At 39.7% G+C, this 20,601-nt stretch overlaps 1 protein-coding gene across 5 annotated transcripts in view; it reads right to left on the reverse strand.

Annotated features, from left to right (window-relative positions):
- TRAPPC12 (trafficking protein particle complex subunit 12) overlaps positions 1-20,601 on the reverse strand; it is a 127,473-nt gene that overhangs the window by 55,442 nt on the left and 51,430 nt on the right. For 4 of the 5 annotated variants that reach the window (XM_023728291.1, XM_004373089.2, XM_023728292.1 and 1 more), the window contains exons 4-5: positions 14,076-14,189; positions 12,007-12,145 (exon numbers count right to left, since the gene is read on the reverse strand). In XM_023728291.1, the coding sequence (XP_023584059.1) occupies positions 12,007-12,145; positions 14,076-14,189 (253 nt within the window). The remainder of the gene's footprint in view (positions 1-12,006; positions 12,146-14,075; positions 14,190-20,601) is intronic. The other variant, XM_023728293.1, reaches the window with a different exon arrangement.

The following is a 20,601-nucleotide window of genomic DNA, read 5'->3' on the forward strand; positions in this document are numbered from 1 at the left end:
GAATACCTTTACAAAAAGAAAATCAAAAGACAAAAATACACACACACACACGCACATGCACGGGCCCGTACAAAAGTGCAAAATGAGAAATAAAACAAATTAAATCAGAAAGAAAAAGATCCTTTTTTAGAAAAAATATGCATTCATAGAATGAAACCAAGAAAAAGAAATAGCTGGAGAAAGACTGTCTGTTAATTCCAGGCTGAATGTGTTAACTTGATTTAAAAGTCATTTATTCAGGACCTTGTAAGTGCCAGATACTAGGTTAGGTAAACACTGGATACATAAGATGAAAGAGATGATAATTATCCTCAAGTAAACTAGTCAATCTCTTCAATAAAATACATACAGAAACTGCTATCATGTTTGCCATGGATTGAACTGTGTCCCCAAAACATATGTGTCAACTTGGCTAGGTTCCCAATATTGTGTGACTGTCCACCATTTTGTTATCTGATGTGATTTTCCTATGTGTTGTAAATCCTACCTCTATGATGTTAAAGAGGCAGGATTACAGGCACTTATGTTAATGAGACAGGACTCAATCTACAAGACTACGTTATGTCTTAAATCAACCTCTTTTGAAATATAAAAGAGAAGCGAGCAGAGAGACAGGGGACCTCATACCACCAAGAAACAAGAGTCAGTAGAATAGCACATCCTTTGGACCCAGGGTCCCTGCGCTGAGAAGCTCCTCAACTGGGGAAGATTGATGACAAGGACCTTCCCCAGAACTGACAGAGAAAGCCTTCCCCTGGAGCTGGCACCCTGAATTCAGACTTCCAGCTTCCTAGACTGTGAGAGAATACACTTCTCTTTGTTAAAGCCATCCACTTGTGGTATTTCTGTTATAGCAGCACTAGATAACTAGGACAATGCTGTATACTGTTTTGTTTGTTTTAAAGAAATATACATTAAAGTATCTTTAAACAGATTCTCTTAGTCTGGCCAAATCCAGCTTCTCTCAGTCTCTGAAGAGTTACACTTGGAATCTTAGTGAAATACTTAATGCCAAGGGCAGGAGTCACACGAGATAAAATATGCAAGCTTTCACGCTAGCCCTGAGGCCTCTCTCCTGCAGGGAGAGAGAGCCTTGAAAAAAAACAGGGGCTAGTCAAAATCTGTAAGGAAAGATAATTCCTAGTGGAACTGTTTTTCTGGAAGATTCCCATGTACAGTCATGCCCTGCCAAAATCTAGGTTGGCATAAATACTGTAGAAGCATTCTCATTATTTAGGAAAAATTAAGTGAAAATACTCCTACAAAATTTATTTTATACAGTACCCTGTAGTGTTGCAAATCTATACTGCCACCGCAGATAAGTCAAAGAGAAATGCACCAGAGATGAGCTAGGCCTTGCTGCTGTGTGGTGAAAAATGAAAAGGAAATATAAGTGGAAATTTTTAGTTTAACTTCAGTGGGATATACCACTTTTTTCCGTAGTCTCAGTTTTTTTTGTAACATGGTGTAGGAGAAACAGTCTGGGCTTTCAGCCGCTCACGAGCTGTTTGTGCCGGGCAGGTTATGCAATCTCTGAACCTTTGTTTCTTCGTCTGCAGAATAGGATTGGAATGCTTACACTTGGCCAGGTTGTTGTGAGGCCTGAGTGTGATGCTTCGGCAACTCTGCATAAATGCCTAATGCAACGGCTAGCACAGCGAACATGCTACAAAAACCTTGTCATAGATTGAACTGTGTCCCCCCAAAATATCTGTCAACTTGGCTGGGTCATGATTCCCAGTACTGTATGATTGTGTAGCATTTTGTAATCTGATGTGATTTCCTTATGTGTTGTAAACTCTATCACTATGATGGAATAAGATGGATTAGCAGCAGTTATACTGATGAGGTATACAAGATTGGATGGTGTCTTAAGCCAATCTCTTTTGAGATATAAAAGAGAGAAGTGAGCAGAGACACATGGGAACCTCACACCACCAAGAAAACAGTGCTGGGAGCAGAGTGCATCCTTTGGACCTGAGGTTCCTGCACAGAGAAGCTCCCAGACCAAGGGAAGACCGATGACACGAACCTTCCTCCAGAGCTGACAGAGAAAGCGTTCCCGTGGAGCTGACACCCTCAATTTGGATTGCAGCCTACTGGACTGTGAGAGAATAAACTTCTCTTTGTTAAAGCCATCCACCTGTGGTATTTCTGTTATAGCAGCACTAGATGACTAAGACAAACCTCCACCCTTATCCTTTGCCCTTTACTTTCTTCAATGAGGCACAAACTCAGCATTTCCATCTCATTTTCAAGTTATAAAGAGCATTGTACTGTGGCCAGTGAATTGTATTTATTTTTCTGAATATCTTCCCTCTGTCTTCTCCTGTGCCCATATGTCTTTCCTTATCTTCAGACTTTAGTAAGCAGCCCACGCGGGGGTAAAACGTGTATTTGGTTTCTATCCTTTCTCTACTCAACACTGAAGATGCTGGTCAGTGTACGTGGGCTGACAAGGAACGCCGCTTCACTCATACTCATCATAAAATAACCCTCAGCATTATCTAAGACTTCTGCTCTGAATTTTGTAAATCTCAAAAAACATACTTCGCTAATCCTAGGGTAAAAATATCTTACATTAAATATTTATTACTTAAATGGTTAATTCTCCCAAAGTTCTTAGAGCCATGAAACATAAAGAAAAATTTAGGACTGGATTAGGTTTCCTCTGTGCAAACACATTTAAATGACTCTATCTGACATAGGCATGACTTCAGTTATAGCCCATTACTGGTAAAGGTCTACATCACTGCAATACAGGTAGTCCCCAACTTATGACGTATCGAGTTATGACGAACCACACTTACGACTATCCGTTTTTTATCATCTTATTGTTAGTAATATGTACTACATACAATGTTGCAGTGGGTAATTTTCTGATGTTATCATCCTCAGATGTTCACTTGAAGATGTTCAAAGGTGGGATTTATAAAGATACTGATAACAAAAGGCAATAATAATGAAAACTAAAAAAAAAGAAGGCATTTGACTTACATCAGAACGGAACCCTGTCGTAAGTCAGGGACTACCTGTATTTCTTCTGCAAGACAGACTACAAACAGGCCTTCGTTGGGGTATTCTAATGGTAGAAATGGAAGCCCATATCTGAAAATTTCCATATCTTTAATAATTTGTTCTAAGAATGGAAATACCAAAGTTCATAAAAATGGTGAACATGATTAGCAGTAAGATTAACTAACTAGCCTTCTCAGAAGGAAGAAAATAATAAGAATGCTTCAAATGATAAATGTTAAAGAATGCTAGCATAGAGTAATGTACACTGGAGATCTAACCTAAAGAGAACATGCTAACTCTGGGAGGTAAGTTAATTTCGTGATGGAAAATGTCTTAGTTTCTTAGTGCCACTATAACAGAAATACCACAAGTGGGTGGCTTTAATGAACAAAAATATATTTTCTCACTGTTTAGGAGGCTAGAAGTCCCAATTCAGGGCATCGGCTTTAGGGGCAGTCTTCTACTCTCTGTTGGCTCTGGAGGAAATTCCTTGTCTTTTCAGCTTCTGTTCCTCAGCTCCTTAGAGATCTCCATGTGGCATAAATCTTTCCCCACTTGTGATTGCTTGCTTCTCTGGCTAATCTGCCTCTTTTATATCAGATCTCAAAAATAAGTGGCTTAAGACACACTGGACACCAACAAGGCCTCATTAACATAACAAAAATCCTGTTCCCAAAGGAGAGCACATATACATGCACAGGGATTAGGGTTCCAATACATATTTTCGGGGGACACAATCCAATCAATAACAGAAAACAAAAAACACATTTAAAAGACACAGTCTGACATTTAATTCTGAGCTATCATTTATGGTTATGTGTTGATAAACAATTTCAAAATCTAGTTTGAGATCTAGAAATGCAAACTTCATGATTATGGAAGGAGGGAAGAAAAAGACTAAAGATCCAGTGACAATTTATCTTTACTTGCACAGAAGAAGTAGGTAGCTGAAGGAACGGTAAAGAGATTTAGCATCCAATTAATTTAAGTGTTTGTTCCATCAGTTTTAGTATGACTTGATGGTAATCCACTAGGATTAAGTTCTGAAATAAGATTTCATATGAAATCATTATAGCTCTAATAACTTAAAACTAAACCAACAGATCTGAATTTAGTATTAGAAGAGGTACTGCATTTCTTAAACAACATTTTAAAAATAATCGAAGCATATTTATTTTCAATGACAGCTCTTTTAACCTCATATTTTCCCTCTTGTTAGATGCCGTCGAGTCAGTTCCAACTCACAGCGACCCCATGCACAACAGAACGAAACACTGCCTGGTCCTGCACCATCCTCACAATCGTCGCTATGCTTGAGCCCATTGTTGCAGTGACACTGTCAATCCATTTCATTGAGGGTCTTCTGCTCTTTCGCTGACCCTCTACTTTTTTGTAGCATGGGAAGTTGAACTATTCAATGTAGAGTAGTACTCTGAAAGTTCAAGGTACTAGGTAAGTTTACACGCTCACTTTCATTAGTATTCTTTTTTTTGAACAAGAGAGAGAATTCCAAACAACTGATTAAAAAGATGGTGGTAGGTTTAAGAGAGGCTGAAATTAACTATATCAGGAATGGATAAATTATCAGGAATGCCATTTCATTGTTTTGGAAGATAAAAAGTCAATGAATGATCTAGTCGTATTATCCATAGATAAAATCCCTGTGAACACTTCTCATCCATACAAACCCTACAGCACGAGAAACAATCTATTCTAGTGTAATAACTAAAAAGTAAAAAATCATTTACTTTAAAGCAAACTGAAGAAAGATGGTGATTGCAGGCATTTGGAGGAAGGGCTCTCAAAACAGAAAGGACATGCAGGATTTTGGAAATAAAGGTATTTTAAAGTCCTAACAGGAAAAGTAATTCTGAAGTTGCCAACGCTAACAATGAACAAGCAAAGCCACTTTTAATTTTGGGGAAAGGCTGTCAACTATGACGACCATTGCCATTTCCTTCTCGCCACTGTTCTCTCGGAGGTGGGATGGCAATAGGGTTCCAGGGAGGGTTGGGGATGTTGAGGCGGCATTGGAAGCAGAGAGCAGAGGTGTGTAGAAAGATTAGAGGGAGACACAAGTGTAGGTGTGTTCACAGGGCCAAAGATGATGTGGGTGGAGATCACAGGAGAACACACATTAAACAGACTGTACATCCCATTGATTCCCATTAAAGAAAGGTACAGCGGTGGCGGATTAGAAATTCAAGGCGTACCAAAGAAGGAAATGGCATTGTATAGAACCGAGAGCATGTAAGCACAAGGAATTCAGCAAGGCTGCCTCAGTGCTCTCTCAAGCTTCAGGTGATGAGATACGTTAGTTACTATATACAGAATCTAAGAACACACCACAGAAAGCATTTCCATGCCCCAGCAGATGGTGTGTAGCAACAGTGCTTTGTAGCTCAGTTAGGGGGACAAAAACCTGTAGGATAGATGTCTTCACCTTTTTCAGTCAACATGGCATAATCCCAATGACGAAGACATAATTATTTTGCATTTTTATCTCTGATATAAACCAGTTGCCACTGAATCAATTCAGACTCATGGCGACTGTCATGGATTGAACTGTGTACCTCAAAAATACGTGTCGACTAGGTTAGGCCATGATTCCCAGTATTGTGTGGTTGTCCTCCATTTTGTGATTGTAATTTTCCTATGTGTTGTGAATCCTAATCTCTGCCTGTAGTCAATGAGGCAAGATTAGATTATGTTAAAGAGGATTAGGGTGGCATTGTAACACCCTTACTAACGTTACATCCCTGATTCAATGTAAAGGGAGTTTCTTTGGGGTGTGGCCTACACCACCTTTTATCTTGCAAGAGATAAAAGGAAAGGGAAGTGAGCGGAGAGTGGGGGACCTCATATTATCAAGAGAGCAGCACTGGGAGCAGAGTGTGTCCTCTGGACCCAGGGTCCCCTGTGCTGAGAAGCTCCTCAACCAGGGTAAGATTGATGAGAAGGACCTTCCTCCAGAGCTGACAGAGAGAGAAAGCCTTCCCCTGGAACTGACACCATGAATTTGGACTTCTAGCCTACTCTACTGTGAGAGAATAAATTTCTCTTTGTTAAAGCCATCCACTTGTGGTATTCCTCCTGTAGCAGCACCAGACGACTAAGACAGTGACCCCATGTGTATCAGAATAGAACTGTGCTCCATAAAGCTTTCAATGGCTACTTTTTCAGAAGCAGATCACCAGGTCATCCTTCTGAGGTGCCTCTGAGTGGACTTAAACCAAAAGGTTAACAACCAAGTGCATAAACTGTTTGCGCCATCCAAGGGCTCTAAATAATATTTTTAGAATGGAGAAAATATTTTCAAGATCTATTGACAGACAAAAGAGCAAATACCTAGAATATATAGAGAACGTCAACAAATCAATAACAAAAGATAAACCAGTGGAAAAATAAGCAAAGAATATGAGATTAATTCACAAAAGAGGAAACTCCAGCAGCCAATAAACAGAGAGAGACACCTAACTCAGCAGAAATCGTAAAAATAAAAAAAGAACAAAAGGTAGAATTTCAGACCCGCCAATCTGATGGTACTTATTGATAAAGAAGTGGAAGAACAATCTTCATGCACTGTTTTTGGGAGTATAAATTAGCATAGCTACTTTGGAAAGCAATTCAGATGTTTCTAATTAAATTAAAAACGCCCCTAGAAATACATGATATATGGTATCGCTATGCAACTGAAGTTCAGGTTTTAGAGATAAGACAGTGGCTAAGAGCAAGTTTTCTGCAAACTATTTTTATTCTTGTTGTTCTGACATCTTCTAACAGCACGGCCAATATTGATCCTCTGAATTTCCTGAAGCTGTATGACAATTACAGGTAGAGAGGCTCAGTTGCCGAGTTTAACCATAATGTGTCAAATCCAAGGTAGCTGAGAGCTGCATAGTCTTTCAGTGTGTCCTGCAGGGATGCGGTGAACGACAAGTTAATGAAAAGATGGTGAACAGTTTGCTCACAATCCCCCCACCAGCTGGTTTCTAAATACAAACTAGAGCTCCGAATGGCCTCTACTTGCCCTACTATATGAAGTCTGATCAAAAAGCCTGATGCAAGCAGCTTCTAACCCAACCTCTTGGGCCCTGAGTTCTAGGGATGGACATATAACATGAACGGAAGAAGCAGTAAGTGGAGTGCAAGAAAAGGAACAAAGAAAAGGGAGAAGAGAGACTGAGAAATGAAGAAGCAAAAGAAAAGGATTAAAGAGCAGAGCAGCCAGGCCACAGTCAGCGCTACTCAGGCCTGTTGTGGCTTTGTGAATCCCCTCCCCAAATCACTCAGAATTCAGGCTGCGAAGCAGTTGGATCACTCTTTTTTTGTGAACAAGAAAGAAATTCCAAACAACAGATTAAACGAGACAGTGGAGAGGGTCTGGAAACAAATCTAACTGTTCTGTAAGAGAGGCTGAAGGGAACTATATGAAATTGCCAGAAATGTCAGAGAGATATATAAGACTACAATACTGTTTCTTTCTTGGATAAAAAAAAAACTTCATTAATTTAACACATGATTCATTACATGTCTTATTAGAATATTCTGAATGGGCAAAAAGTCTGTCTAATATTTAAATAAAATATATTAAAGCTCATTCATAAAAGTTATTTATTTGTTTGTATCATTATAGCCTCCTTTCTCAAGCACATTTGAATGACTTGCTTCGCTTATATATTGCAAGCTAAAATGAAATGAATGAATCAAAATCTTACATTTATGCTTGTTACACCACAAAATGAGAAGAAAAATTAGTGAACATTCAGCATATTATTGTGGATGAACATTAATACACTTTTGCTAAAATATCTGTATGATTTATGTCCGTTTCATAATTTAAATTAGCCGCTTGATGCACAGCTACCATCTTCTCTTTATCCATATGCCAACGCAATTTAATTTCAGGCAGAACCAGAGGCGCACTTTCTAGCCTGCACATCCTCGGAAAAAACAGCCTCAGAGTTCAGGGGGAAGGATAACAGGTAGTTTTATATCTGAACCCAAGAATTTTCTTCCGTACTTTAAAGGAAGCTCAGTGTCAACTCTATTAAATTCTTCTCCTTAAAGACGAGTAAACAGTGTTGGCGAAGTCTATGTGCATTACAAACCAGAATATAAAAGGTGATGTGAATCACTCAGGTTGGTGATGACTGGCAATCAGTGGGGAGTTGGAGGTTTTATATTTGGTCACTGCAGGAAATACCTGCTTTTTGGTCTTACTCTTCATAAACGCGAGTGGTGAATTCAGAAGCAGCTGATGTATGAGTAGTCATTTTGTTAATACAGTCTTAGTACAGTACCAGTTTCTATCAAGTCAATTCCAACTCATTAAGGCCCCATGTGTGTCAGAGTAGAACTGTGCTTATAGGGTTTTCAATGGCTGATTTTTCAGAAGTAGATTGCCAGGCCTTTCTTCCAAGGTGCCTCTCGGTCAGCAGCTGAGTACATTAACAGTTTGTGCCACCCAGGTATTCCTGAGTAGTCATTTTGAATCAACCACTTATGTGGACTTCAACAGGGGAAGAAATCAGAGCATTTAATTCAGTTATGGCTAAGCTCTAGGCGAAAGGTCGGCAGTTTCAACCTACTGGCTGCTCCGTGGAAGAAAAGACCTGGCGATTTGCTCCTGTAAAGATTACAGCCTAGGAAACCCTATGGGGGCACTTCTATTCTGTCTTATCGGGTCACTGCGAGTCAGATCGACTAGACGGCACACAACACCAACAACAACACTGCTTTAACAGGGTACCTGGTAGTTTACAGCCATTAAGAAATGGGCTTGTGTATTAAAAGTTCTGAGTTTTTTTTGTTAGCAACAGACAAAACAACTATCAAAATCAGCTGCCAATTCCAAGACACACGCAGCAGGGTCTGGCTTTCCGGCCATCTGTGTAATCAATACGACGAAGGGATCGTCTGTGGAGGAGGCTGCTGGAGGTGGAGTCCTGCAGACCTAGATGAGACGATTGTTTTTATGCGGAAGGAAAGCATAGCTGCGACTTATGAGAAATAGGACATGAGTCACTTCTGGATTATCAAGGCTGTCAGGCCTACTTTGTTAAACAGAAATATCCTGAAACACACACCCCCCCTTAACCCTTCCATCTAACACCTTTTCGTTAGAACCATTAAGATGTGGCCAAACAGATGCACGCCTCTTTTCTGGTTGGAAGTTTGCTCATCGCCTTCCATGGAAAGGATGAACCTCAAATGGCTAGAAAGGGTAAATGAGAAAGAAAAATGATGGAATCAGAGACACTGGTTAATTGACAAACCAGAAAACTATCTGCTGAGTAACCAGGAGATGGCCGTATCTCTCCCAATGCTACGTTTCAAGTTTCTAATGCGTTCGAAGATGTGGGGCTCACCCACATGCAGAGTGAGCAGACGAAACGCTGCGGGGGCAGTGTGGTGAGACTTCGTCACACCTGGCGGAGTTTATGACCACTTGGATGCCTCCTAGAACTAGATGTGGGATGAGAGAGATTCTGAGAGAGGAAGTGAAGATATGTTTAATTTACACCAGAAACAAAGAAGCTATAGTTCTAGAGAAACAGGGGCACTCTACCAAGTTAGCAAAGGCCCTGTCAGCCAGCAATGTCAGTGAGAGGCCCTTTCAGAAAGTCTGCTGACCCCCTCATCTCACCCCGGTTCTTCTGCCTATTGGCAACACAAAGGCTAGACTGGGTGGTACTTCAGAACGTTATCATTCACGTGGGTTCCTTGGCTTTGGTTGGCTCTCCCTCTGGTCATATGGAAAGCCAGCTGGGCTGGACAACGCACTGGGAGAGTACACATTTTACAAAATTAAGGGCTGGGGTGGATGATAGCACTTATCTTTGTCCCTTTGTGACTCTAAGTTTACCCAGCTTGGTCTGTTCACTTCCACTACATCAAGCCAAGCCAGTCAAGCAAATCTCTTTGATTTTTGCCCTATTTTAGGTATTAAAACTTACCTTTCCTTTTTTTTTTGTTTTCTTTTCTGTAAGAGTTAACTTACCTTGGTCAGAAGGAAGAAACAGAATTTTAATACTAATGAGGCTAACGGTCAGAAAGCACCCCATGCTAAAAATGATAAAAATCCTCTTTCAGTTCTGCAAAAACTCAGAGTAACACAGACTCATTCCTACCAATCCTATGTTGTGAAAGGAAAGGATAAAGCATTGGGAATAAAGCCAAGTCCTCCATCTTTCCCTATAGCTCCTCAAAAGAAACAGAATCTGAATTTTAAGGAAAAAACAACACAAAAAAGTTAAAAAATTGATTTTTACTTCTAACCTCCGTTGTTCATCTCTTTGCCTGCCAACACCAACCAAATTAATTAAGATGTTGACTCAGTTTTATTTTTCTGAAACTCCTGTAGCAATTATAATCTTTATTATTAATCAGGCCTCCATACTGTCTGGTACTGTTCGATACTGTTTTATATTTTCTACTCCAACTAGGCTGTAAGTTTCCTGACAACAAGGACTATTCTTTGTAGCTCCACTGTTGCATTCAACAAACGCTGACCAGGGGATTGACAAAAAGTAGCAGAATTATAATCTAAAGTGTATTACTACTGAATTAAGAACAGAATAAGAAAAGCAGCAAAAGCAGTAATTTTAATGGGTCAGCTGCTGTTCTAAGCAACTTACACATACTAAATCATGATTCTTATCCCTGTTTTACTGATAAGGTCACTGAAGCACAGAGAAGTTAAGTAACTTGCCCAAGATTACACAGCTAGTAAATGGAAGAGCCAGTATTTAAGCCAGGAAGTCTGGCCACAGAGCCCGTGCTTTTAATGATTATGCTTGCACTGCTCCTCATGAAAAATCCTTCCAACCTACAGCTCCGACAGGGATCACAATAGAGGGTCCTGGAAAGAGCAGGAGAAAATATGTAGAACAAAATTCTAACTCACAAAAAAAGACCAGACTTAATGGTCTGACAGAGACTGGAGAAACCCCAAGAGTATGGCCCCCAGACACCCTTTTAGCTCAGTACTGAAGTCACTCCTGAAGTTCACCCTTCAGCCAACGATTAGACAGGCCTATAAAACAAACAATAATGCATGTAGTTCAGCCATGTATATGAGACTAATGGGCACACCAGCCCAGAAAGAAAAGATGAGAAGGCAGGAAGGGACAGGAAAACTGGACAAATAGAAATGCGGAAGCTGAGACTGAGAAGGGGACAGTGTTGACAAATCGAGGGGTTGGCAACCAATGTCACAAAACAATTTGTCTATTGATTGTTTAATGGGAAACAAATTTGTTCTGTAAACTTTCACCTACAGCACAATTAAAAAAAAAAAAAAGGAAATCCTTCCAAAATTCTTTTTTATTTAATATGAAAATTTGATGGGTTTCAAAGATATTTATAAGGTTGTCCAGCAAGAGACGTACATTCCACTTCAGGGCTACTAGCATCCCAGAAGGCTCCACATAATCTGGCCTTTGCCTACTGCCATTCTTATGGCCCCACCCTCCCAGAACTACCCTGTGCTGTAACCCAGTGTTTTATAAATGATGGGTGAAAACCCATTGGTGGGCTGCAGCCAGATTTTTTATAATAAATTAAATCAGACTGAGACTAATAGAAAATATCATAGTGTTCTCAATGTGGTAAGGATTAAGTATTGTCTCATAAATACTTTTGTTTTGTTTATATGCGTATGTTTGTACTAGGTCATTATATAAAGTATTTTCTACAAAAAAGTTAGAGAGCCTTCCAACTAGTCCTTATACCAAATCTTATACCAATCGCTCTGACATAGCAGGTGCTCCTTAAACATTTGTTAAATGAGTGAATCAATGAACACTTTTAGTTTAGTGTGTTTACAAAACTTATTGAAGTCATTTTGTAAGTCAAGGCTGCTGCTAGGCTACTTGTATGATTTTTCAGGACTGGGTGAAATAAGGACAACTGAGGATTCCTAACTATGTGCTAAGCTAAGCAAAACACATGCAAAAGCACGAAGATTAAAGACCAATGACTTACCCCTACGCCCAGGATACACATGAGGATAGTATTCATAATAAAGGTCTGGCTGATCTAGATTTCCAAAGGGTTCAAATTCCATCTCAGCATTCTGGAAAAGGCCCAACTTCACCAGTAGTGCCAGTCTCACAAACCAAAGCTGAAAACACAAAATATAACGGAAATGACAGGTTATTTTTACAAATATCAAATTCAGAAATTCCTATCTCCTATTAATTCGGTATCAGAGCTTGATGCCTCCTATATTTAATCAAGGGCCAAACTAACTTTCTTTCCTTGTACGTTTGCATAATTACATGTTTATAAACATACTCTTGAGCTTAATAATAATAATGTAAATGAGTTTATTTGATTCCATTTAATTCAACAAATATTTACTGAGCAAAATATGAGTACAAAGCACTATGCTAGGTATTATGAAGATAAAAAGATACAATCCCCTCCCCAAAGGAGCACAGAATTTGGTGGAAGGTAGGGGGCATGATGAAGGGAGGAGATAAGGACACAAAAATAAACAACTGGAGAGATAACAGGCTGGAGGAAGGGAAGGCAAGGAGATTCAGGAATGGATGGTAGATAAAGCAGTGTTGGAGGAAGGCACTGAAGAATAAACAAAATTTCAATAGACAGTGCCCAGAAGAGGCGAGGTGTGGGTCTTCCAGCTGCAGGAAACAGAACAAAGGCAGGAGAGTGGGAAGTATGCGATGTATGTGAGGACAGTAAGCTATCCAAGTGGCCAGGACACAGAAGACATTTAGAAAAATGGTGGAAATTAAAATTAGAGAGCTACAGAATCAGAGACTTAGAATTAAATGGTACCTTAGAAATGACCTAATTCAATCTTCTCACTTTACCAATGAAACAAATGAGGCCCAAAAGGAAGTGACTGCTCAAAGAGCACATCGTCAGCACTGTCATTAAAAGATTGGAATCAAACTGAACCTAACATCCTTTTCATTATAGCTTACTGTTTATGGTCATGTTGTAGAGGGTTATTTGTATATAAGATGAGAAGCTTAAATTGAATTTGGTGGGCAATGGGAAGCTATCGGTAGTTTTTGAATAGGAAAGTGAAATGATCAAAACTGTGCTTTAGGAAAATTACTTTGATGACAGTGTGTTGAATGAATGTGAATAGAGAGACTTGAAATAACTTCATGCAGGGGGCTAAAGCGATACTCCCATGAGGGCCTGGAGGTGGGGTAGTAAAGGATTTGAGTGTTATGGAAGGAAATCACCTATCACTTAGCAAACCAATGAATGGAGAGGTAAGGAAGAAGGAAGCATAGAGGTGCTTTTTCTGATCTTCCTCATCAATTCGTGGTGGGAAGAGAGATTAAAGACAAAGGAACATGCCTGAAATAAATAAATCATCAGGTCTCCCTAAAGTTCTCCCTCTCGAAAGCTCTTCGTTGTTTCGGAGTAACTGGTGATTTGCTTCATTCTGGGTGATTCCCTTATAAGTTAGAATAAAAGTTAAAAAACTCCCCATGGAAAGTAAACATTTAAGACTTTTTCAGCTGTTCTTTCTAGTTTCCTTTCTTTTACAACTCTCTTTTGTGCGTTTTTTTTTTTTTAAATTGAAGAGCAAGTGATTCTGTTATACCAGGGACAGCAAGCACATGGCATAAGTACCATCACTCCCCTATGGCAGACGTAACTGGCTGATCTGCCACTCTTTTCTAGTAGGCCTCGACATACCTCAGAATCTATCACAATCTAGCAGCAACTACCAATCCTAAGGGGTAAAATCCATCAGTCAACCTTATACCACGTGGTCTTTACTATGTAAATCAAGTACTGGGCACCCTGCGAATGAACCTTTGGGGTGTACAACATTTACTTCATAATATGGTAGTGTGAGAATCTCAATTCATATCAGTATAAAATGTACGATATAATTAGGAAAGTATGAACTACAGTAATCCCATAAGGAGACTAAATTCAGGACATGAAAATCCACTTTTTGTTCTAAAATTATTCTTATCGGCATGGAAGGCCACATCCCCTTCCATGTCCCAAAACTGTGACAAGCCAACTAAAAACACAGCAATCAGAAGGTATTCTACCTGCAATGAATCGGTTGTATGACTGGTAGGCAGCCCGCTCTTGCCATAGCCTTGACCATGGGCTGTAAGAAGGCGTCCACAAAGGTCAACTGCTGCCCTCCAGTTTTTGCTGTTCTGTAAGACACGATGGAATTAGTAATAAAAATAAAACAAAAAACCCTCTAAAACACACAGTTGTTTGCTTTGCTGGAAGCAGCTCCGTCTAGCCATTAGTACTAAAGGCAAGGTCAGTCAGTTGGCTGATACAAAGAAGGTCATTTGTCAATGTTGCATGTGTGATTAAGCAACAAGAGGAGACAAGCATGAGATACAGTTCAGGATGATCAAGTCACAAAAACATGAAAATTTACCAACAGATAGAACATAAGGAAGAGCCTTATCGGAAAGTCCCCCCGCCTCCCTGGGAAATCTGTACGCAAGATGGCTCTCCCTTTTTTGCAAGATAATTCTATCTTGTGATTTAGGCCTATTTAAAATCAATAATTTAATTTTATGCTGTGTGTTGGACATATTTATTTGTAAAGATGTGAATGCGACTATAACATAAGTGGCCTTATACGTTTAACATAATTCTGTTTTATCAGCGTGGAAAAAATCAATGAACTAAGCGAATGCAGCACGATCTAGGTCACTCTTTCAACACACAGCTTACTTTCAGATTATTTCATTTTAGAACCTGAACCACAGAAAGGCCAGCTTATACGGACATACTGGCTCATTAATTTGGACTCTCTTGTGTTTACTTTTGCCCTTATACAATAAAGAAAGGAGGGATATTAGGCAAATGAATGGGAAAATAGAAAATGAATGGGAAAACAGAATCAGAGAATGTTTTAAACTCTTTAAGAAGCTGAAAGTGGATGCTCAGTATGTTTTCTTGGGGAGGCTGCAAAACATCTGTTTATTCATTTTTAATATTTTATTGTGTTTTTGGTAAAAATTTACACAGGAAACTAGGTTCTCATTTAATAATTTCTATATTTCCGTACAGAAATGGGGGCGGGAGAAGCATGTCAGGAATAGATTATGTCAAGGTTGTATGTTAACAGTTATGCTAGATGCTGTAGTAATTAAATAGCACTATTTTTGAATATTTTAGCTGTACCCATTTATATAGTCAATTAACAAATATGTTTGAAATATTTCCTGCATGGTAAAGGCTTTGTGGGCATAGTTGTGAATGAAAGTTACATTCATGCACTCACTAAACTTATGATCTAGTAAGGAAGACAGACATTAAACAAGAGATTTTTTCAAAAAGTAATTAAATGACTTGGTGTGCCTGTAAAGTGCTTCTTGAATAAGAAGTACAGGGTGTCGTGAGAGTATGTAACTGGGCAGCCTAACTTCACCTCAGGTGGGAGTGATAATAAGAGAAGCTTCTTTAAGGTCATGATATTTAAATTGAGACCTGGATGGCAACTAGAAATAAGCCAGGTCAAGAAAGGGGGACAAGAACTGCATGAGTACTTGGTGGTGCCTCAAAGAACAGAGTGCGTTTGAGATACTGTATGGTGCAGCCTAAGCAGAGAGAGGAAGGGCGGTGACAGAGGAGAGTGAAAAGGCAGGCAGGGCCTCAGGGCCCACGTGAGAGATTCTGGACTTACCTCAAGGGTAATGGGAAACCACTGAAGGGTTTAAGCAAGGGAGTGATATGATCACATATAAACAATAAGTATTAGAGTCTGGTACACACCTATTTTATATACTAATTCACTCATGCACTGTTCTTTATTGGGAACCTTCTACATACCTGACAGAATCCTAAAAGGTGGGGGATACTGAAAACATGGGTCCTGTTATTGAGGAGCTTACAAGCAAAAAATTATTCTCAACTTTTCCCTAAAGCAGTCCTGAACTCCTTTTACCTGGGATTTCTCTGGACACAAGCTAATTCATGCCCCATAACTTGGGGAGAAACAGCTGCAGCTGAACAGAAACCACACGCAGTCAGGAGACCAGGGCTCACCGTGGCAGGAGCTGTGACTTGGGCATGCCACCTCAGCTTGCACAGGCTCAGTGTCACTGCAAATTTACAAAGCCAAGGCGATCTACCTCACCCGGATGACATGAAGATTAAATAATATAACGCATATGAAGGCACTTAGCATATTGCCCGCTATGAAGTAGACATTAAAAATGTTAATAGTGCAGGTAAAAATTTCTAAAATTGTTCTTACATAAATTCAGCCTGTTCTTCTACCTTGTCTTTTTTTTAATAATGCTGTCAGCAAGGACCAACACCTTCCACCTCTTTGTGGAAGTATCCTTCTTTTATCTCTTCTTTCTGTCTTGTGTGTGTATGCACGAGCACCTACACACTAGTGAAGCTGTATCATGTAAGGAAAGAGTACTTAGCACTTAGCAATATGCATTTAAGGATCCTCTAGATAATTTTGTGGCTTGATAGCTCATTTCTTTTTATCACTGAATAATATTCCATTGCATGGATGTACCATGGTTTGTCTATCCATTCACCTTTTGAAGCATATCTTGGTTGCATCCAGGTTTTGGTAATTATGAATAAGGCTGCTATAAACATCCGTGTGCAGGTTTTTCTGCGGACATAAGTTTTCAAATGATTTGAGTAAATACCTAGGAGCGCAACTGCTGGATCATATATGAGTTGGAATCGACTCAATGCCAACAGGTTTATGGTAAGACTATGTTTAACTTTGTAAGAAACTACCGAACTGTCTCCAAAGTGGCTGTACCATTTTGCATTCCCACCAGCAATGAATGAGAGTTCCTGTTGCTCCACATCCTCCCTAGCAGTTTTTTGGACTTAAGCCACTCTAATAGGTGTGTATCCTGAGCAAATAATCCAAGAAGATGAACTATATGAAGAATGGGGCATCAGGATTGGAGGAAGACTCATTAACAACCTGTGATATGCAGATGACACAACCCTGCTTGCTGAAAGTGAAGAGGACTTGAAGCACTTATTGATGAAGATCAAAGACTACAGGCTTCAGTATGGATTATACTTCAACATAAAGAAAACAAAAATCCTCACAGCTGGACCAATAAGCAACATCATGATAAACAGAGCAAAGACTGAAGTTGTCAAGGATTTAATTTTACTTGGATCCACAATCAATGCACATGGAAGCAGCAGTCAAGAAATCAAACGACTTACTGCACTGGGCAAATCTGCTTCAAAAGACCTCTTTAAAGTTGAAAAAGCAAAGATGTCACTTTGATGTTGAAGGTGTGCCTGACCCAAGCCATGGTATTTTCAATCATCTTATATGCATGCGAAAGCTGGGCAATGAGAAAGGAAGACCGAAGAAGAACTGATGCCTTTGAATTACAGTGTTGGCAAAGAATATTGAATATATCATGGACTGCCAGAAGAACCACCAAATCTGTCTTGGAAGAAATACAGCCAGAATGCTCCTTAGAAGTGAGGATGGCAAGACTTCGTCTTGCTTATTTTGGACATGTTATCAGAAGGGACCTATCCCTGGAGAAAGACATCATGCTTGGTAAAAAAGAGCGTCAGTGTAAAAGGGGAAGACCTTCAACGGGATGGACTGACATAGTGGCTGCAGCAATGGGCCCAAACATAGCAACAACTGTAAAGATGGCGTGGGCCTGGGCAATGTTTAATTCTGCTATACGTAAGTTCACTATGAGTCAGAACTGCCTCAATGGCACCTAACAACAGTGGTATCTCACTGTGGGATGGACTTTTTAATATTTTCTCTCATGTTTTTTCCTTAAACTTATACCTGCTACAGATTGACTGTGAGTGCAAGTCCACACAACACCAGCAAACAAGCTGCAAATATGAACAATTCATATATGACTTCTTCAATTATACCTTGCAGTTTTACGTGTGTGTTGGGGAGACTGGCATATATATAATATAGTCAGGCTTTCTGCTATTAAAACTGTTTCTAGATCACGCAATGGACTATATGTAGTGATAGTTGGTGGGATTCTTCAAAAACTGGTTCTCAGCCACGTGAACAAGTCCCAGAACCAATGGTTCACAATGAAGATGGAATTGGTGCCACTTTCCCCCAAACTGTCCAAATGACGACAAAATCAATTTCAAGTAATATTGGATTTCCATGTCCTGGTTGACAGCTTAGAAATATTTTGAGACTAGCTAATATAATTTACTAAAACCATCTTCAAATGCTTTCTCCAGTCTAAATTCAATGCCATACTCACTTTATATAATAAAAATGGCTATGTATATTCTCTTTGAATTGCAAATTTGAAAAAGTGAGAGGGAAAGATATTCTGCCAATTTCAAACCAGTTCTATATATGTATCTAGGCAGAACCTGTATCAAGGGGCAATTACTACTCTCTTCCCCAATTTGCTGTGCTAAACATTCTGGCTTCTCCTGCTTTGGCACTGGATCTAAACAGAGAGGTCAGGGAAGTCTTCCTTAGGGAAAGGACTCTTAACTGGAATCTGAAGGCTGAGGAAGAGTTAACCCAGTGAGCAGGGGAAGGAGAGTTCCCATGACAGAAAACAGCATGTGCAAAGCCTCAGTGTGAAAGGGAGCGTGGACAGGATAAGGAGCACTGAATGAAGACCAGTGTGGATACAATGAACACAGTGAAAATTAAGGTGGCACGAGGCTGGTGAAGCTGGGAAGGGATGGACTACACAGGCCTTTGTAAGCCTTCTAATAGCAACAGGAAGCAGGGTGACATGCTCATGACGACATTTTGAAAATATCACTCTACTTGCAATAATGGAGAATGAATTCAAGGGGGGACAGAGTAAATGTAAGTAAACCACTTAAAAGTATATTCCACTAGTTCAGGCCGGGGGTGGCAATCTGTGTGTGGCCTGTGGGCCATATCCGACCCACTGCCTGTTTTTGTAAATAACGTTTTAATGGAACACAGCTTTACACGTCTGTTTACATATTGTCTATGGCTGAATTTTGTACTACAATAGAGATGAGTAGTTATGGCAGAGTTGAATAGTTGTGACAGGGACTATATGGCCCATAAAGTCTAAATATTCACTATCTAAGCTTTTACAGAAAAAGACTGCCAACCCTTGATCTAGGCCATTGCCACTTAAAGGGAGTCTGTGGACTGATGTCAGTCCTCAAATGGTTTGTTACTGGTTCATGATGATAATGACACAGAAATTGAGAAGTTTCTATAGCCATTTGGCAGAGTATTTTATGTCTCTTGAATCTAATAATAACAAAAAAGAAGACTTGTATTTGGTATGTTTTTCATTTTTCTCATAAGTAATTATTAACTTGTGTTGAATCTTACAAAAGTTGCAGTCTGCTAAAGATTGAAAAAAACCCGCCTGTTCCTTCAGTACGAAGTTTGCAAAGTATGGTAGAAGGTACTCTGTAGTAATGTGGTGATGGTACAGAAGGGGTGGAGTGCTCAACAGCCTTGAGAAGTAAAGGGACAAGATCTGGTGACAGATCTGATACAGGGAACAGAGAGAGAAGGGCTTAAAGATGGATTCTAGATTTCTGACTTGTGCAACTAGGTGGATGGTGGTGCCATTCCGAGACAGAAAATACTGGAAAAGGGACAGACTTCAGGAAGTTTGATTCTAGATGATGTTGAATTTGAGGGGCCTTTGAGACATCCAAGAGAAGGAAAATAAAAAGCTGGATAAATAGGTCTCATGTTTAGAAAGCTTGAGATATAAATTTGGGAGTAATCTGCATACAGATGGTAAGTGAAGTCAAGGGTGTAAATGAGACACTGGAGTAAGAAGAAAAGATAGTCCAGAAGTACACCCTGGAATTTCAACCCTTAATAGCCAAGATGAAAAAAAACGAGCTGACGGAGATGGTAAAAAAGTATTCAAAGAAGCAGGAGTGTGGAACCTTGGGAGACCAAGAGTGCTGAAACTTGGGAGTCCAGGAAAGAGGAAGTTTCAAGCAGGAGGAGCGGTAATGTACAATGCTGTTGAGAGGTCACGATAAAGAACTAAAAACCCCCATCAGGCTCAGTGATACGAAAATAACTGATTGAGAGCTGGTTCATTGGAGAGATGGAACTGGAAGTCAGCCTGCAGTACAATAAGTGGAAAATGAGGAAATGGAAGCAGCAAGGTAAGTAACTCTCAGGAATTCTGGCTATCAAGAGAAGGTGACAGATAAGGCAGGAGAGGAGGGTGACAGACTCAAGTTTTGCTTGTTTTTTTAAATTTATTTTGTTGATGTTGAGAGTATACACAGTAGAACATACACCAACGTGACAGCTTCTACATGTACAACTCAGTGACACTGAATACATTCTTCGACTTGCGAGGATGTTCCTACTTGATATCTCCAAGGTTAGGGTGAAGGTCATTCATCTTTAAGAATGAGGAGTAAGGATAGGGGTTCAAGGTTTGAAAGAAGTGGAAATAGTTTTAAAAAAAGTACTGCGAGAAGCCAGAGAAACCTAATAGGATAACCAAGGTGTAGGCCAATTTGAAGTTGATGAGAATACATTTACATATGCTTAGATGCTGGACTTCCTCCAGTGGGACTCAGCCGCCTGGGTATAGGCATAGAGAATGTAGAGACTTGATT

The sequence above is a fragment of the Trichechus manatus genome, unplaced genomic scaffold (assembly GCF_000243295.1).
Source record: "Trichechus manatus latirostris isolate Lorelei unplaced genomic scaffold, TriManLat1.0 scaffold00023, whole genome shotgun sequence".
Taxonomy (NCBI): Eukaryota; Metazoa; Chordata; class Mammalia; order Sirenia; family Trichechidae; genus Trichechus; species Trichechus manatus.